Below are 19,473 nucleotides of genomic sequence, written 5' to 3' on the forward strand. Positions count from 1 at the left end.
AGAGTAAGGCTATTATACAATAAAAGATCGCATGATTTATTAGCTCAGTTTTTTAGGTTTGCCCCACCTCAATTCTTTTATGTTTAGAATTATTTTATTTCACGAAAACAAAATTACTTGGAAATATATTGTTTGTTAAGTTACATAAAGGATTGGCTGAATTCATTAATACCCTTCAATCTTTTTTCCTCTTATAAATCGTTTAAATTTCACGCTCTCACGGTTAAAGACCTAAAGCTTCAAAACCTGTTAACTTATCTCACGGTATTGTATGGATGGTTCCCAGTGATAATGGTGTTATTGCTGACAATCAAAAGCTTTGATTTGATTAAATGCATGTTTATTAAATTAATAAACGAAAAACATCCAACAAAAGTAAACTTTAATCGGTTCTTGATTTTTTTTTTTCAAGAAGGCCCTACACCTTCATTGTAGCTCAATTTTATTGTCCGTCTTTATAACAGTCATGCATACCAAGTTTATGCCATGATTAAGAACCGTTTGCGTATATCAGGGAACTGAATAATAGGCAACTGGAAGTCAAATGACCACAGACGAGACAGCAGATGCTAAACGTTTGGTTCTCGTCTGGAGGGCCACGTCTGATTCTCGTGTGATCTTCAGAGTCCAGTTTTGCTTGTTACTCGTGTCCCTCCTCATCGTCAGCATCTTCAACATCATCGTTTGCCAATTGCTCCACCAAGCGGGCCAGCACATATGCCTAAATAAGATACAGAATATTAGTTCTTATCTCTCTACCTCTGTAGAAATTAGAAAAAAAACAGAACGACGGAAAATCGTTTAAAAACAACTTGAGAAAAGCTTTGTAATTGAATGGAAATTTCACGTTATTCAACATCCTCTTTCACGTCATGGACTCAACTTAATGGCTTATCCAGCGTTATGCGGCACCCTTTGGTTGCCTCCTTCCTGTACCTGCACAAAGTTTTGAGCGTTCTGTGGAAGCATTTACCCTGAACTGCTTCTGACAGATGTAAAGAGATCGTGCTATTTTAAATGTTTGTTTATACTGAAGACAGAGTCTTCAGTAACGTGACAGAGTCCCCCATGATAGAGAGTCCGCTTCCCACTCACTTGTACAGGTAAGCCTCGCCCTCGAGTTAGACCAACTTAGGTCAGGCTAACCCTAACCATTATAACTAAATAGCCGATTTTCTGTTTACACTGACCCTTAGTTTCGTTACACCGGCACAAAACCTTTTTGGATTCCTTAAAGATATTGCTGGTATCGAGAAAATAGTTAATATGATAAAGTCATGTTAACGGGTCTTAGGGTTCAGAATGATACTGACAAAATGGAACTTACTTCCTCACTGGACTGATCAGCCTCATTTATCAGACTGTTTTCACCTGGAGCTGCTGATGGATCTCTGACAGCTGCACGACGACGACGACGACGACGACTCCAAAATGCTATAAAATGATAAAGAGAAAATGTTAAATGTAAGGAAATTTTAAGTAAAGATGCGTGTATAGTTTTCTCCGTGTCCGTGTGTGTATGTGTGTGTGTGGGGGGGGGGGGGGGTGAGAGAGAGAGAGAGGTGTCAAAGGGTTCATGAATATAGGAAGGACACTTAAGATATAAGATGCAAAAGAATAATGTACTACTATTATATAAAGAAAACTGCTCCATGTGTCAAGACAACTTACAACTTGCTTTTGAAGTCTGATATAATAATTTGCTAACTCTTAAAACGAGGGTTTAATGGAGTGACATCAAAAAAGAAGCTGAATAAAAATTTTAAAAAACAATTTACAGTAACCTTAAAAAGCCATTTCTTCAAGCGTTTTTTCGGTAGATCAACACTACGAAGTTTCATATTGCAATTGCCAGTAGAATGCAAATGGTTGTCCAAATTTAATTTACACCAAATTGGTTATTGGCACTTTAAAAGATGTAAAAATACCGCTAGCAAATAAAGCAGTCAACAACCACAAAAAGAATCCGCGTCTCTTACTTTAACTTTCAAACATTATAATTCAAGAACAAGTAATTTGAAGGAACCTCTCTATTTAGCATTAAAAGATACACTGGGCTCACCTGCAGTAGCCAGTATAGTGTTTTGATTGTGATAAAACCGTAAACTATTCGCACAGTTGTTCCTTTTTTAAGCCTAGGTTCCAACCGAACGTACGGGCTGTTACGTGTGGTCTACTGCCAAACAAAAATGGGGAAAACGTGGGAGTTCGTGCGTGAAGAGCACGTCCGTCGTGCGACTTTTAGAGGATGCAAACAGAACGTAGAAACTTTTCATCAATAACTTTATTTCTTTCCAGCGATCTAGCCAAGTCCTAGCCAGACGCAAGGAACCTAAAAACCATGCGTCCAAAACGTAGTTGGGACCTAGGCATTAACCGGACACGAAAAATAAAACCTAACAATAAAATGCAGTTGGCCAACTCACCGTCCGATTCAGCGAACAAATCTAGAACTAGCATAGTCACCAAGAGCAAAGCGACTAAGGTTTTCTTCTCCATGTTGCTATAACGTAGTGTCTCTCTCGGCAGTCGTCTGAACAGGTATGTGAAGTTTCATCGATGCGACGGCTCGTTATATAAGCACAGCAAAACCCCACCCAGCTTATGTAACTTACACTGTACTACGCGTGACAGAACTCACTCTCACCTGATATGAGCGAGAGGCCCACTAGCGTCAGTGAGAGGTGTTCATGGCACATATTGGTGCAGGCTGGCAGTGTATTACTTGCCCATACATACCAAAGAAGATGGGGTCTTATCTACCCGTAAAACACCCCTAAAACCAAATGAGAAATTCCAGATCGAGAGGTGTTTCATAGAATATACTCGTCTTTAAAGCTAGTCAGCTGTCGCAAAATTCATATTGCCCATGATTTGCTGAGAACAGTCCATTTATTTTGTCAGTCCGACTCGGTTGTGCTGCACTCTCACAGTTGGAGCCTTGAACAAATTCGTAAGGTGCTTGTTTCAAGCCAAAACAGAAAAAAATAATTTTTAGAGTATTTCTGATGAAGAAACAGTTTTGAAATTTGATTCTAATTACAGTTTAAAATTAACATTCATAAGGATTTATATTATCCTTTTTTAACATGTATTATATAATGGATTCCTTTATAAAATGTATATTAAGAGCGCATTCTCAACAAATTAAGCCAGGCTTTACAAAGCCGGTGACCTAAAAATGGCGGACGTACATGAAAGAAAAACCGCCTAATCTTTTAATAGTCTCTCCGCCTCTCACGAACATTAATATTTCCGTGAATATCTCTGGTAATATTATCTCCGTAGGTAGTCGATTCATTGCTGCTCTACAGGCCAAATCATTCCTTTTTTCGTCTCTGTTTTCAAAGATAATAGAACAGAAGAGCTTTTTTCCTTCGATCGCCTTCAGCCGCCATGCTTTCTTCACCACGAGTTTAACTGATGAGCATGCGCACTTAATATTTCTCAGGTAGCTTCCGCATGGCGAACGGAGACGCGATTTAATTACTGTACCCCGCAGGGACGACGTGTGGGGAGGCGGAGAGACTATTAAAAGATTAAGCGGTTTTTCTTTCATGTACGTCCGCCATTTTTAGGTCACCGGCTTTGTAAAGCCTGGCTTAATTCGTTGAGAATGCGCGTATTATATAATGGATTCCTTTATAAAATGTATATTAAGAATCGTTCACTTAAAATAAACATTGAAATATATACTGAATAAAAATAGCCAGTAACGTGTTTGTAACTCTTTTTAATTTCCTAAGATCATGAATGTGCACATTTCATCGAAACATATATAAAAGGATGGAATAAAAGTGTTATTATATCTTTTTTCCGATATCAAGATAAAACATAAGCACCTTTCCATTGACATGTGCTTTTGTTAATAGGTGCATGGGTGTTCCAATCTATGGGTACATAATGTATTCCCATGAAACATTTATACAGAAGTTAGTGCGTCCAATCCCATGGCGGGCAATACAGTGATGGTCTGTGCTTCATTGTTTGTGAGTTCAGGTAATATTATGCGAAAAGCTATATTGTGGATGTGTTCTTTGGATTTTTAAATTGTTCCGCGGCTAGTCCAGGTTGTCATAGCCAGCAAGTATACTCCAGCGTAGATCTGAAGAGGGTTTTGCAAATTTCTATAAGATTATTTTTCTTCACTCCGACATGTCAGACCATGCACCAGATACACAGTCATGGTCGCGCTTTGGAAAGAAATATTCTGTATGTACACTTTTTAAGATTAAACTGATATGGACTCCAAGAACTTTGGCATGAGTCACTTTTTCAATAGTGAAATTTTCAGTCCCAATTTTTTTTTTTTTTTTTTTTTTTTTTTTTGTCTAAAATAATAATCGGTGCTACATTTTTCTTTAGGAATGATCAGCATATTTTTCTGTTTTGTCTATTCTTATAGGTACATGCATAGGGAATTTATCTTCTTTAAGAGGGATAGGTTCTTTTACGTGGCCAAAATAGCAAATAGCTTATCATTTCTGTTATATTAGCTGCTTATCTAGATATAAGTACAATAAGATTTAACACTTGAAGCAAAAAATGCCATCTTACCAGAATGCTAAAATAAATAACACACATCCGCCTGGCGTTAAGTACCGGTAGAATACGGGAAAACTGGTAATTACACGAGTACGTTTAAAATAAGAAAAGGCATTAAATTAATGACAAAACTCGTGAGGTTGATCTAAGCTTTATTAATCAACAAGAAGAAAAATTATTAAAAGAAGTACAATAAAGCTGAACACTCAATGTATAGATTGTTTGGGATTTAATTGTATATTACTTAGGATAAGATATGGATATACGTGCTTGCGTATCTGGCATTATATTACAATATTCTTATGATCATCACGCATTACATAATGACAAGTTTTTAAACAGTTTGAGATTTTTCAATCAAATTATTACAGTGATTGAATGCTTCATACAAAGTGAAATACCTATGTGATCAATTTTGGTCGGTAATGCTCTCATTGTTCTTCTTTAATTAATTTTTAATCAGCTATGTTTTAATATCACTTTGAGCAAAAATCATAAAATGAACGCTTGGGACACAGCAGGCAATAGACATAGATTTCAGAGATTTTTACTGTCCATACTGTAATCAGTCCAATAGTTGAGAACACTTACAGTAGTAATAAAAATTAGGTTTCCGTTGTACGACGTTTTAAAAACGTCAGAAAGGTTTTAATCCCTATACTATGAATAGAAGGGGGCGGACAAACAATGGAGAGCCGTCTAATCCCTTCAAAATTCGAACGCCAAAACACAATAGCTTAGACGTAATAACACACAATACCTTAGGCGAGTGAACCCCATGACGCCTGTTTCTGTGGTCCAGCGCGAGCACGACAATCCGCTGTGACTAGGTGTAATTAACAGCAGGATACATCAGTCAGTAAGTGCCCATTGTTTGTTGCGGCGATAGGATTATACTCCAGTGGCCACCTATCCTTTTGTTCACTAGCTTGGCACACGCAGCTGATCATGTTTTAAGTGTTGCAAGAAAACTGCTAGTTTAATTTAGTATCAGTTTTTTAATTCAACATGAAGTGTTCTGTGGTCAAAAATTGAATTTGATAGACATGCATCAGCATCGTACATCAGCATGATCAACAAATCATCCCGTCTCAAAAAGTTTAAAGATGCTCCGTACACAAATTTCCATCATCGCTACCTGTGTAAAAATACATTACTGTTTAGAGATAACAAAGAAAGAAACATTATTAAAACAATTTATTCACATTACAAGCTGGCGTGTTGCCTCAATTACTACATTAAGTTACATTTTATATAAAATAATAGAGCGAATCCGTAAAAGGATAATAATAGAAAGTCTTAATAAATAAATATATAAACAGGCCCGCAGCCAGGGGGAGTTCGGGAGGTTCGAAAAACACCCCTTTTGCTTAAAAAAGGCCTACTCTGGGTAAAATTTGACATAAATACATGGGGATTTTTCGGTAAAAGGTCCACTTTTTCAGAAAAAGACACTCCCTCTTTAAAACTGCTGGCTACGGGATTGATAAATAAATAAATAAAAATATTATTTAAAGAATGAAGTAAATAATTAGGTTACATTAAGAATCAAATAAAAAATAGATAAAAATTAGATGATTTAAATCATTAAATTAAATTAATAAATAATAAATAAATTATGATTTAATAATTGAATGAATAAATCGCTGTGAAGAAATAATCATTGTCGCAGCTAACGCGGTGAGTGTCAACCCACATAACTTATAACTCCTTGATTCAACGTACTTTCATAAACATGTAGTGTGACCACACTGTCAGCCACCCCCCTTGTTGCACGTTGCAAGCGATTTGTCTCATAACTATGACAAGGCGTTCTTTTTTCTTGTTGTTGTTTAAAAACGGACCACTTTGTCAAGGCTAATTGCTTAGCTCCCTGCGCGTCATATGTACTTAGCTCTTTGCGCGACCTAGGTAAACGCTAAGATATGAATGTTAGACCGGGTAGTTGATTGTTTTGCCCGGGCGCCGCACTTATGCTTTCTTACTAGAGCGATCTAGAACAAGTCGCTAGTTTGCCCTGTTTGTAACTAAAGCAAAATATGTTCGACATGCCGTTTCTGCACGACAGCCGGAGACACAGTAATTGTATAAGGCATGGTTTAAGCTTGTTCGAGAGATGATAACAGTCGCGTTTAACAAAAGATAGTAAGACCCTACCCTCTACCAGGGCGACTGACCTGAAGGCTTTATTCTCGCTCTGCTTGAGCTTCGCTTCGCGACGATGTGCTAACTGCACGTTACGCAACCTGTCTAGGCTCTGCTGTCTGCAAAAACCAGTCACGTGGTTGGAAGGGGTTTTCCGAAGTGAGCCGTATCCCACAATTCCGTACTGCAGCTTTAAAAAAATGTCGGCTATCACGCCCGTTGTTTCCTCACATACCTTGAAGTATTAAATAAACGTACCGGTCGGTACGTCAATTAATTTTTCAAATTTCTTCCCATTGGTACGCTCCATTTCCACCCAGTACGCTTATTAATTTTTCAAAAATCTACCACCCGGTATGTTTATTAAATACCTATCGTTGGGAAAATATACAAGTACAAGTCAAGTTTTTTATTTTCCTAAATTTAAGTATAATGAGAAGAAATATCGGTGCAGCTACTGTTCGACATTCGCACTGGAAAGTAGGTCAAGCTGAAGTCGCTCTCTGAACACTACGATACATGCGTCATCTGATTTCAGTTCCTATAAATAGACGTACTTTCTCCTCAACAGTGACAACTGCTCATGTATATCGATCGAATGATGTAATGTCGCAAGGTGATAGGATCATATTTATAGCTAAGAAGGTCATTTCAAGTGCAGCAAAGAAGTTGTGTCTGTTTTCAAACGTCAATTATTTCATGCCGATTTATGATATAAACGATGTTAAATCACATTTCTATGTAAGTTTAACCCTTAGGAGTTTACAGGTATGCAAAACACTCCTTATATCTGAGAATAAATATACTTTGAATATTATAACGTCTCCGTATGACTATCGGAGGCGGCTTAGGTGCGATATATCTGGGTCTTCGGACCCTGGCGATTATTAAATTTAACTCACGGCAAATTTTTTTATTTTTTGAAAATAAATTAGATATCTTGTTTTTAAGATAAATAAATTATAATACTGAGTGAATTTTACCTGGTGAAAATTTTTTTAACACTGATAAATAGCTAGTTTTTTTTCTTTCTCTTCTTTATTTTTATTTATTTATTTCATTTTTTTTTTGGGGGGGGGGCGGGGGGAGGAGTGGTGTGAAGGTTTTTTCCGGGAAGTACTTTTATTCCATCCAGTACTTTTATTAAATTTCGAGATTTTTTTCCACCCAGTACTTTTATTCCATCAGTACTTTTATTAAACTTTGAGATTTTTTCCACCCAGTACATTTTATTCCAACATACACGTTCTTCCCACTGACTGCAGCACTCACCGCTTCAAATTAATATTCTGTCAGCCCTTCGAAATTCCAAAATTTGCTTACTATCCGATCTGCTTCTTCACGCTCCATACCGTAACAATGCTTTCAGGCTGCTACTGCACCAGTATTTATACCTCTGCAACTACTTCAGGGGATTCCACAGTTAGCTGAAGTAATAAACTATTCACTGGGGGCTATTTTTATCTGTGTCAGAAGAGCAAGTGATTAAGGTCAGAGCAATTAACTGTCTTGATTGCTGTCACGCAGACTTGGACTGGACCTGCCAAGTGGCAGTGCCTGAGCAGTTATGCAAACAATTACCAGCCATGTAATCAACCTTGAGATTTCTGTACAGGGTGACTTAGAGTTAAAATGACAATCTATCTAGCTAGAGACATATCTGTGAATATCCGTAAAAATCTATCAGTCGCCCTGGTAGAGGGTAGTAAGACCCCCTCCTCTTTAACTGATGTCTTACACTGTTAATATTGACCGCACTTTCATATATTATGTAATACACTGTCAGACTTTCCCCTGTTGCACGTTGGCGTTGGATTGTACTTGTGCCTCTGTCAATGCACCTCATTTAGTTTAAATATTTTTACCGCATAAACCTTTGTGGTTAAGAGTTATTAGTTTAGTAGTAGAAATAGGATGCTTGGACAAAAAGCTTCTAGTCAACTCGCTAAGACCTAGGGTGTGATGCTGCTATCATTCGAGGAAACACCTACACTGAATCCTTTACCTGAAGTCCCCCTAGCTGAAACAAAAAATGCCCCTTGAACCGGTCCATTTTTAAAGCGTCGAATCATTTTTGATATCATTGAAGCCTCCTTTACACTGGACGGCGTCCTTTCTGCGTCCAGCAGTACGACTCCATTTGAAAGTTAAAAAATTATAATACTTTACGTGCCGACAACTGGCCGGTCGATAAGGATTCATTCTGATACAAAATCAATGCCCGTGCCTCCTTATTAAGACCACAACGATTCCAAATTTCATGGTCGCAGAAAGGACGCCGCCCAGTGTAAAGGGGGTATGAGCGTTAAAGCGTAGGTTTATTCATCATGATCTATTTTGTAAACAATACTTGCCTAGATTTTACTTGGATTGATCATTGTCACTGTTTGGCTACTCGCCTATAATGCGTGCTGAATGACAGACAACTTATAAATATTATCTGTGTTACTGTGTTTATGACCACGTTAAGTTAAAATAGAACGGTATCGGTGATTTAATCCATCCAACATATTTATATTTCTTCTTTTAAGTCCAGTGTTAGGTTAACATCAAGTTAAAGCAAGCCTTGCAGATTGATTTTGTTTAAATTTTCGTAAATTAAGTAAAGCTAAGTAAAGCCTGTTTCTACATGTAGTTCATCCACACTATAAAACTGCATGAAGGATAACAAGTCTCTGAAGCCAATTAACTTTCACAATGCCCTGTGTTTTAGAGTCCCATGTTATACTGTACAATAAAATGAGTATGGCCTGAGAGAAATATAAATATGAAGCCGTGTATGAAGATGTTTCAAATAATAAAAATCAAGAATTTATACATGTTAGGTACATGCACATCACTTGATAAGTCATTTCACAAAAATGGCATCTAATTTTTCAGATAAACCCCCACTTTTATCGATCTCAACGCCTTGTCTGATGTTTACATGTAGGCGTATACTCCAATATTTATTGCGAACAATATCAATAGCGACTCGAGATCGTTGCCTGTTTTTCACACTTTTACACAAACTCATGAAGGGTTAATAAAAGGATTCGCGTTGCGACATCTATCTCTTTCTTTCGAACAAGAAAATTAAGGGCTGACCCGAAGTAAGCTTTCATAACTAATTTCTCTTTGACTGTACAGGGGTATATTGTAATTACTCCACTTGGTCGCCTCCATTGTCTTGTAACATTGACAAAGAATGTGTTTTCACACGCTAGTTTACATAACTCCTTTGCCTTGTGTCTTTATCAAGGTTATAATCAGTTTGAATAGGTTGTCTTGCCTCACTTAAAAAGGGAGTTGTTCTTCACACTGGTTGTTGCCTACATTTGTGTAACTTATGCTAACCTACTTTGTATAAATATGGTTTTAATAAGTCGCCAAAACTATGACACTAGTGAACATTGTGTATCAAACATTTTGATACGATTAAATAAATGTGCAAGAAGGATTACGGAATGAGTTACTATTTACCTCTCCCCACGCGCCCTTCAAAAAATGCTTTTTTGATTTCGAAATGAATTTGTTTTTAACGCAAAGAAGTCCAATACCCCTTTCACGACTCAGTCATTGTACAGCATGTTATATTACTCTTTACCCTTTTTATATGACACTGTCTCTGTTTCTCTCCCCTTTTACTTTCTCTTGTTAGAAAGAGGGCAAATAATTAAGCATTCAAAATATGCATCACCAATCTTCAGAAAAGAATGAGTGAATGAACCATTGGGCTGGCCCACAACGTCCGACACAGCAGAATAAATTAAATAACAGCTTTCACAGATTTAACTGCAGTTAGCTGTACAGCGTCACTATATACATAATCTGCTGCACGCGCGAAGCTGTTGAACAAAAGGGTAGTTCTCTAGGGAAGACCTTTTGTTTACATAAGTACTCTAAGGGGGCGTGACTAACCAGGCGACAAGAGGATTAGGCTAGTCACTATATTCCGTCAAATTCGTTTAGCGACCCTATCATTATCACACTCCCTCTATTGTATTTTCTGACGTTATAATTGTATCTAATCTTCTTATGGTAGATGGAAAAAATGCACACATATATAATCTTATGACTGTAATTAAGCCCTTAAGAATAATCCACTTGGCGGCCAATTTCGAAAAAGTTTCTAACAACTCCATGGATGATGCGTTGAAAATTGAAAAAAAATTACCTTTAAACGTTTTTCATTGCTAACATGTTTCAAGACTTTTCATAGGATAAAATTTGGATGTTCAGCATTGAAAAATGAATTAAGGTATTTTTTTCAATTAGTCGTGCGTTAGAGCATATTCTTCGCTCGGTTTACTAGCCGATGTATGGTGCGCAATCCCCGAGATCGTAGATCCCCTTTTCGCATGCTGACACGCTTCTCAATATCTCAGCCGGTCTGAAAACTGGGTCAAATCCTTGGATGATCCTTCTCAACTTGCCCTGAAATATTTAACTTCCTCGTTAATATATTCGATTTATTACTAAGGAGTGAAAGAGACTTCGGTTTATTACTAAGGAGTGAAAGAGATATCCCAATAGTACTAGCATTATATATTAGATGTAACAGTCTTTTAGATGTGGCAAGGTGTTAGGTAAGATAGGCATAGCATTGTCTAAAATATAACAGTGTGTTAGGTGTGACGGTGTGTTTGGTGTAATATTGTATAAGGTGTCACGCTGTGTTAGGTGTGAGAGTGTGTTAGGTATAACATTGTGTTCGATGTGAAATGGTATTTATAACTTCACCTGCATACAGGGATGCTTCATGACTGGTTCAACAATTTCATGACATTTTCGTGAGCAGTGTCTCCCATTCCTTACGTCACAGACCTTCTCAAACTCCGCATTCTTCTTTACTTTGTCAAGCACACCATAGTACTTAGCCAGTCGACAGTCTCCGTATTCTAAATGTAAATTAGTTTACTTCTTAGCTACGACTGTCAATCGCAAAATACCCTTTATATTATAAACATTGAAACGAAATAGAAATGAAACGAAAAATAAACTTCTCAATGCAAAAACTCAGACTAAATTGTCGAATGAAAAAAAATGGAATAGAACATCCAACCCCAGGCTAGATAAATTAGCTACGCCAAAAGCTTAAAAAGAAATCAATCACCCTATGACCCGGGGTGGATTCATTGATAAAGTTGTAAATATGGCAAATGTGGTGACATTATAAATACGACTCTTCTAAACAAATGTAAAGAACCAATGACTTCAAAGTTTTTGCTATCTGTTTTAACAGATTTTAATCTTTTTCATAAGTTAAAAAAAGCGCATCACTGTGGAAACATGGAGGTAATAGTAAAGGATAATGAAAAACATTTACCTTGACCCCCACAACTGTCATAATTGTCTAACTGAATGCAGTCTGGGTTAAAAGGCTGACGTGGATAGTAGGTAAAGATAGCAAAACACATTTCATCCTGAAATGTACAGCAACCAGATGTTTAATAATACGTAAAACCGACTGAAAATGTTCTAATATTGTCTTAAAAGATGCCACTTTCACGGCATAAAATGCGCGTTAAGTATTTATGTGGCGGGATGGACATCCCTGCTTGGGCCTCAGTCAATGAATTTCTGGATGCATTTGCTTTGAGATATTAGCGTGGCGTAGCATGCCCTTCAGCTGGCAGTTAGGTGACTGAGGCCCAAGCAGGGATGTCCATCCCGCCACTGCCGCCATTGTAATGAGAGTGGCAGATTTCGACCCGTTTTCCCTACCTGCGTTCCCAGCCCAAAATAGGTTGTGTTGGCATGTCTCTGCTTTTTACCACGCTTTGAGGTAAATGTACAATATGTGCGGAACTCATCACCTGCAGCAAATGATAATTCGTTTTGTTACTTCTTTCTTTATTTTTTAACTACTTGCTGCCGTATGGAACAAGGTATGCTATAAGTTTGCATGTTTTTTAAATTGCATGCAATATTTTAATCATTGCTTACTGATCGGAGGACCGTCGCAGTTAAAAAAAAGATACCTACAAGGCAAAACCGTTTTTACCGTACGTAGCTTTTTTTAAATTAAAAAACTCACCTTTTTTAAATACGATGGGAGGGTCAAAGGTGTGCAGATTCGGCGTCTCGTAGGTATAGTATGGATCATCTGATACAACTCTCAGTAGTTTGCCATCTCTCCATTGCTCTAATTTCCCTGCTATACCTGGAAAACATTAAAATAGAGCACATCTTTGGTATATGCCTGTCTCTAAAATTGTTATTAAAATGCAGTTTCAAATTTTGGATTTTGTCTCTTTTTGGCATGAAAGATTATATTTCACTTCAACTCTTTTCAGCAATGCCTTTTATTGGCAATGTCTCTGAAATTCCAACGAAATTATTTTGTTGGTCGAATGTTTGACTTTATACAGTGCTTGTATCTTTATGAATTTGAAATAAAGAGCTAAACCCGTTTACATAGACTGAAAACTTCTGTAATCTAGCAAGTTCAGTGCAAAAGAAACAGTCATGACTTGGAAGACAATTACACAACACCCATGAAGTCCGTCACTGCAAACATTGGAAAGTTGGATCATTTTTTCTATGTTCACTGGAATGTGCTTTTTTGTTAAAACTTATAATGAGAACGTAATTTCCTGTAAGTGTCTGTACATATGCAGCTTTGCTGTCTACTTAGTTCTGCGCATTCCAATAAATCACAGTGTTGTTTTAGCTCCACTGTACCTTGATAATGCATGTGCATAAGAACTGAGGTCACATTGATGTCCTGATTAAACTTCTCCTCGGTACACTTGGACTGGCACACCCCGGACATGGTCAAACTGTCCACTCCTGGGGGAATCTCCAGGGCAAACTGACCAAATGTGCCCGTCCCCTCGGAGAATGGACGCAGGCGGTCAGTGTAGAACATGCGTATTCCGGAGTTGTCTGGAAATTTGGTTGAATTTTCAATATCTATATTATGCAGGATTCGACCTTGATGCTGTGATACATATGCATTTGTAAAAGTCTAAAATTTCTATGTTTAAGCCCGACAAGGATTTTTGGTTCAGAATAAAAAAATCCTGTCGACTTCACTTGGTGAGTCAGAAAATTTCATTTAAAAAATCTGTGTTCGTTCCTTTTGGCCGATCATTGACAGTGTGTCATAATAATAATAATAATGATAATAATAATAATAATTATTATTATTATTATTATTATTATTATTTGTATAAATGTGATATTTCTGGGAATACAACCTACCTGTATAATCTGCTCTCAGCTCTGGGTTGTTCCAGTGTATTTCCACAGCCAGATATTCATACGAGCCTTTTCCGAATGGAACCCCTGTATTCTTTGAAAGACAATATCCCTCCATCCCAGTGGACCAAACTGTTATTGTTTGACGGCACTCGGGTAACATGTTACATAGATGGGGGCCCTGGTATTTTCAAAACGATACGGTCTTGAATAATAAAATGACTTTACATCTAAAGTAATAAATAAAAAATAGACGTAACCCGGTAAACACATTTACTGTACGTATTTGTATTTGTCAGCGTAACCCCTATGGCATGCATACACATATTAATTGTGTTTCACAAAATCTTTTTCATAATATTAACAAAACAAACATAAATATAAAACTAGTCTTCTGGTACTTCCTGTAAAAACATGTTATGATGATAAACACTTGGTGGGTAATACATTTAAGTAAAAGAAAAATCACTGGATAAATTACCTTTCTAAGTGGCGTTCTCGAGCACCCATAAACGACCATGTGGTGAAGAACCATGTTGTTGCCTATGATGGGTTCAAAAGCGACAGCGTGGTACTCCTTGTCAGTTGGAACCTGCAATGGAACAGCGATATGCTAATGTGTGATCCGAATATGAACATGAGCGTATGGTTTAAATTATTTTTTCATTGTGATGGGTGAATCCTGTTTTGGCTGTATGTATCGAGTCAGCTCACTTCGCGTCTTGCATTTTCTAGTATGTGCTCCTTCCTCTCTTCCTCCAAATTTATTTTGTTTTCATAGTTTATTGTTTTTCGGACTAAAGCTGTATGATTACCTTGAAAACATTACATATGTAAGTTGTTTCCTCTGCTGGCACCGAGGTTTCTGGGAACCTGAGGTCAAAGGTCTTCACGTGCGACTCCTTGGTGGCGGTGCAGTTGTATTCTCCCTGGCATTCGTAAGTGAAATTCTGAACACGACGACAATGTGCCGAGTCCACCGGTTCACAAATACCTGAAGAGACAAGTTAGCTTATAAAGCCATATTGGATAAAATTTTGAACATTAAAGTATTAGTATTCATTATTCATTCATAATTCCGATTTGTTGCAAATAAACATTTTTTACCTGGATGTGTAATATTTTCGGTCCTTAGAACGGCCGAAACCGAGTTTTCTTGCCAGGCACAGTTAGGGTCTCCAAGTTCTTCACCGTTTGTCTTCCCGTCCTGATCAGAGTCCTTCCTACACAGTTCAGAGGTCCACTGGTAATTAGCGGCCTTAAAGTCCTGAAGAAGAGCACCAATTCTACTAATCAACTATAAAGAAGTATATTATTCGGATTGAAACCATTCCGGAAGGCAGTGCGAGAAATGACCTTGAAGAGACCGGGAAAAGAACATCGTTTAAGTGAACGACTTACTAATTTCTCAAGACTATTTCATTTATGGTGACTGTCAGAAAAGTAGGATCATTGGCTGCTTAGAAGGAGAAATGTAATGTTTAGATCTACTGCTTGGAAATGCCTTAAGAATGAGTCAGTCAAGGGAAAATCTTACATTGGGCACATTTTAAGCTCTGTCGCGCGACCACCTTGACCTATTCGCTTTCAAGTTCTGAGGTGACTGGTTCACGTTAATATTAAAATGTATTACATCTCATTAATAGCATAGGATATAGAAACAAGTATAACTGTACATATAAAAAACAGTATGTAAAACAGAAAGGCGTTATTTAGCAGATCAGTGTGTTGGTTGAATTGTTCAATGGAGATGTCTTTGGCTCAGTAATTTGACAGACTACCAGATAAACATGTACCAGACTCTAAGATAAGTAGGAAGTTAGATATATGGGCAATTAATAAATGATAAAATGAATAAAAAATATGAAAAGAGTTGGCCCTACAAGTATAACTAGTAACCATGGTGCAAGGGGATAAACATGTATATGGAAACGGTAGATTGGCCGACGATGTTTTCAAACAGGCGTCTGTGACAAGATTTGTTATTAAGGTCTAAGATAAGATAAATTTTGGTAAACAATGAAGACCCAAAAGTCGTATTTGCTACCATGTAATACAGATAAATAACTGAATAAATAATAAATACATTAATGAATTAATAGAAAAAAATTGATACCATAGCGCCAAAATAAAATACATAAACGAGTAAATCCATAAAACAAACCTTTAGAAACAAACAGATGGATATTTAGAAAAAAATTATTGAAGAGATTGATCTATGAACAAAAGAATGTATTAATCAAAATTCACAGACGGATGTCACTGACTGTGCCGTGAACCTTAAATGTAGCCGGCCAACCAACACTTCTTTGGTGAAATTAAGCAAATACAAACCCAGCCAACCTACCAGTCCAAACTGGTTATTGGGCTGTCCGCCTGCCAGCTTGACGTGTCCCAATGCCAGCCATTTGGTGTTCTCCTTGCATGGGTGGGGGACGTTCTGGCCGTTAGGAAGCCTATTACCAAAGTATGGGTAAGCACTAGAAACGGTTATGATCGCTGCGAAAACACAAACCAAAAGTGCCACGCGATTCGACATTTTGGTGACTGCTCTGGCCCGGTAGTTGAAGCGTTGATAAACGGCAGGAAGATATGGCAGATGCTGCTGCGATGAGACCAGCCGTCCTCAAATTCTGCAAATATATGAAATAAAGTGAATAGTCAGGTTAAGCCACTCAGATGGAGCAAGGCTTTACCACTTCTTGTGAACTGATGCCCTGTTCGCGCTTCTTCCCGGGTTGTCAGTCCTTTAATCCTAACGGACGCGCCAACCCTTTTTAACCCCGTCTGCTATCACATGGTTAAACACACGTTTCCTGACTAAGATTTATTTTAAGTCCTGGTATCAAAACAGGTGATCAAATCTTGGTGATCGTCACTCTTATCGACTTCCAACAGCAGATCTTGCAGTGACTCAATCCCTTCTACACCAAGTGACCTGCCGGAGTTGACATGCTGAAGGCACGTGTACTTCACCATGTCAGAAACGGTGTCGTTATTTGATTTTCTGGTGGATTGATTTGGATTTGTTTCAGTAACGGGGCACGTTACTTTTTGGTCTCTTTGCAGTTGTATACCTTTGGCGTTGTGAAACCTGGATGACTCTCAGTTGAATCAGGTAAATGTACTGAGTAAATTTCTGAAGAAACATACTGATGACATTTGTTAAATACAAAATGGCCACCAACAACCAAAGAAATAACAATTTCCTCTTAAATGGCTTAAAAGGTTGAGTTATTTCACTTTCCAACATAGTTATGCATGTAACCGTGACATGTCATTACCTATAATGCCATGGGGCTTAACTTTGGGTGCTGTACATGTCAACACTGAAGTTTTATGCAGCAGTTGAAACTAAAGACGGTTTCACAATATGTTCGCCAAGTCCAATATATATATATATATATATATATTTATATATATATATATATATATATATATATATTACAGCCATATAAACATCTTTTTTAACCTCTTCTTGATCAAAAGTTTTAACTAGATACATATTGCAGGAATTTTAATGGTTTGGGTCCCCGTGAATAAACTTGATACCATATGTTAGGTAATCATATGTTAGTTGTTAGCAAGATTGCCTCCATTGCCTACTCATACTCGTTCTTGACACAAAATCAGCTTATTTATGTACGAGATACATTTTTTTTTTTTTGGGAGGGGGAGCACTAATTGGATTTGCCTTATACTACAAAATGACTGTTAGCAGCCAGAGAAATAATGTTTTTTACAATGAATTGATTTAAATATTCAATAACATGGTACATCATGCTTATTCTGCATTCTTTGGACCAAGCGTTTCTAATGCATTTTTGACCATTAAACATAAAGCACACCTTCTTTGATGTCAACACTAGCAATTTAAGGCATTTTTAAATATGTTTAGGGAATCCGTGACGAAATGCTTTCCCTACAAGCCCGTTATTTCGTAACTGCGTCAAGGGTAAAGAAATCAGTGATAAAGTTGGGGTTACGGACGCACTAAGACAAGAGTGCTAAAAATAAATCTGACGCACTGAACACATGAAAGATTTATTTTTTTATAATAAGTGTTTTTAAAATATGTGACGCTAGATTGTGGTGAAGGTTCATGCATGTGGCGATGAATTGTGATGGTATTAATGAAACAGCTATTTTATTTATAAGCTGCTATGTCGTTTCTATAGATGAGGTAGAACATTGTTCACCATTTGAAATATTTTCATATTTGAGGATATAAACAGACGTACGAGTTTCACCGTGCTTGGTCTTTAAACAAAATTTGAAGACCAAATCTGCCACAGTTCGAGGTAAATTTTGAAGTTGGCCCTTGTAAGATATTAGGATCAAATATTAAAAACTAAAGTTCTAAAGACAAATGACACTCAAGGTGATCCCTCTATTTAGCGTATATTATACTACTCTACTATTATCATTATTATTCTTATTTTTATTTTTATTATTGTATGGCTGTTGTTATCGTAGGGTGAGGGTATGACGCTTTGGCGATTTACCACCTTTTACTATATGCTATATTTTGTTCCAATATTTTTTGAGAATTAAGATGTTTTGAGGATTAAGATTTGCTCGTACTCTGGCTGTCTGCTGCTGTAGGGAAATGAAGTCCCTCAAATGCGTCAGAGGAGACACATATGTCACAATCAGGGCCATAAGGTACTGTCACAGCACGAGGGATCGTGTCAAAACTGATTTTCTGTAATTGAAAAAAGGTATTAGGGAGTTTTGCTAAATTGCATATTTCTTCAGGAGCAATCCAGCAATATTTACAATATTATGTTTAAAAAAGTCAGCGTACAGGTATAATAGCTAATTACACATGGTTTTTACAATCATCCTAGTTAAAATGCTGAGGCTATGCTTTGTTCCTTTCTTTTTTTATTTTACATTCAATTATCTTTTCATGAAAAAACATGTAATTTTTGTAATTTTCTTTGTGTAAAGATGATTTATCATATGTTTTCAAGTCAGCCTCCTGTGAGTAATACGTTTCTAATCTGCCTTACCTTTCAAGTCCAAAATTCCGTTTTGTATGCAAAACCGAATTAATTCAGAAATTATGCGCAGCACATGCTGGCAAGCCATTGCCTCGTGTTTACCCGACCATAGAGTTTTGCGTGGCTCTCATCCGACTTTGTGTCCAAAACGTTTAAAATTAACGGGAAATAAATTAGAAAAGCGTGCTTTAATAGACATTTCAGTTATATGAATACATTCAGAGTAATTTTATTTATTTGTATTTTTCCACGAAAAAAAAAACGAATAAAGTTATAATACAATAAGGAACGCATGGCTGGTAGCCTAAAATATTGGATGACGTCAGTGTTTTCTTATGTGCGCAGAATAATTTTCCATGGAAACCTAAAAAATACGTAGAAACGTATTAATTGTTTATAACTTTTCCCCATTGACGTCTACGCTGTTCCTGTTTTGTTTGGTTTATTTCTTTGTCTTTTATTCATTTTTTGGTTTAATTTTCTTGTGGGCGATTTAACGTTGTTTTTCATCTTTGTGTAATTTTTTTAACCTTTAAAAATTTCCTATAGGACTCTGTGTGACTATGTAAAAATCCCACAAGACTACAGGAAT

General features: G+C 37.0%; 1 protein-coding gene and 1 long non-coding RNA gene across 2 annotated transcripts; both read right to left on the reverse strand.

Annotated features, from left to right (window-relative positions):
* Nucleotides 1–10: 10 nt before the first annotated feature.
* Nucleotides 11–2,540, reverse strand: LOC147761616 (uncharacterized). The gene is made up of 3 exons (XR_015334464.1): nt 2,427–2,540; nt 1,328–1,434; nt 11–721 (listed from the first exon to the last, which is right to left on the reverse strand). It is a non-coding gene; the product is annotated as an uncharacterized LOC147761616 (long non-coding RNA).
* An 8,216-nt stretch (nt 2,541–10,756) lies between these two features.
* LOC147761617 (dopamine beta-hydroxylase-like) lies at nt 10,757–16,666 on the reverse strand. Its single transcript, XM_087012696.1, has 11 exons — nt 16,223–16,666; nt 14,983–15,142; nt 14,691–14,869; nt 14,357–14,467; nt 13,879–14,056; nt 13,357–13,560; nt 12,710–12,835; nt 12,397–12,488; nt 11,999–12,095; nt 11,413–11,570; nt 10,757–11,106 (listed from the first exon to the last, which is right to left on the reverse strand). The coding sequence occupies exons 1-11, from the start codon at nt 16,412–16,414 to the stop codon at nt 10,981–10,983; spliced, it is 1,623 nt and encodes a 540-aa protein (XP_086868822.1). The 5' UTR covers nt 16,415–16,666; the 3' UTR covers nt 10,757–10,980.
* Nucleotides 16,667–19,473: the final 2,807 nt, after the last annotated feature.

This window comes from Lingula anatina, chromosome 5, assembly GCF_051362555.1.
Source record: "Lingula anatina isolate TDL-2025a chromosome 5, LinAna3.0, whole genome shotgun sequence".
Classification (NCBI taxonomy): domain Eukaryota; kingdom Metazoa; phylum Brachiopoda; class Lingulata; order Lingulida; family Lingulidae; genus Lingula; species Lingula anatina.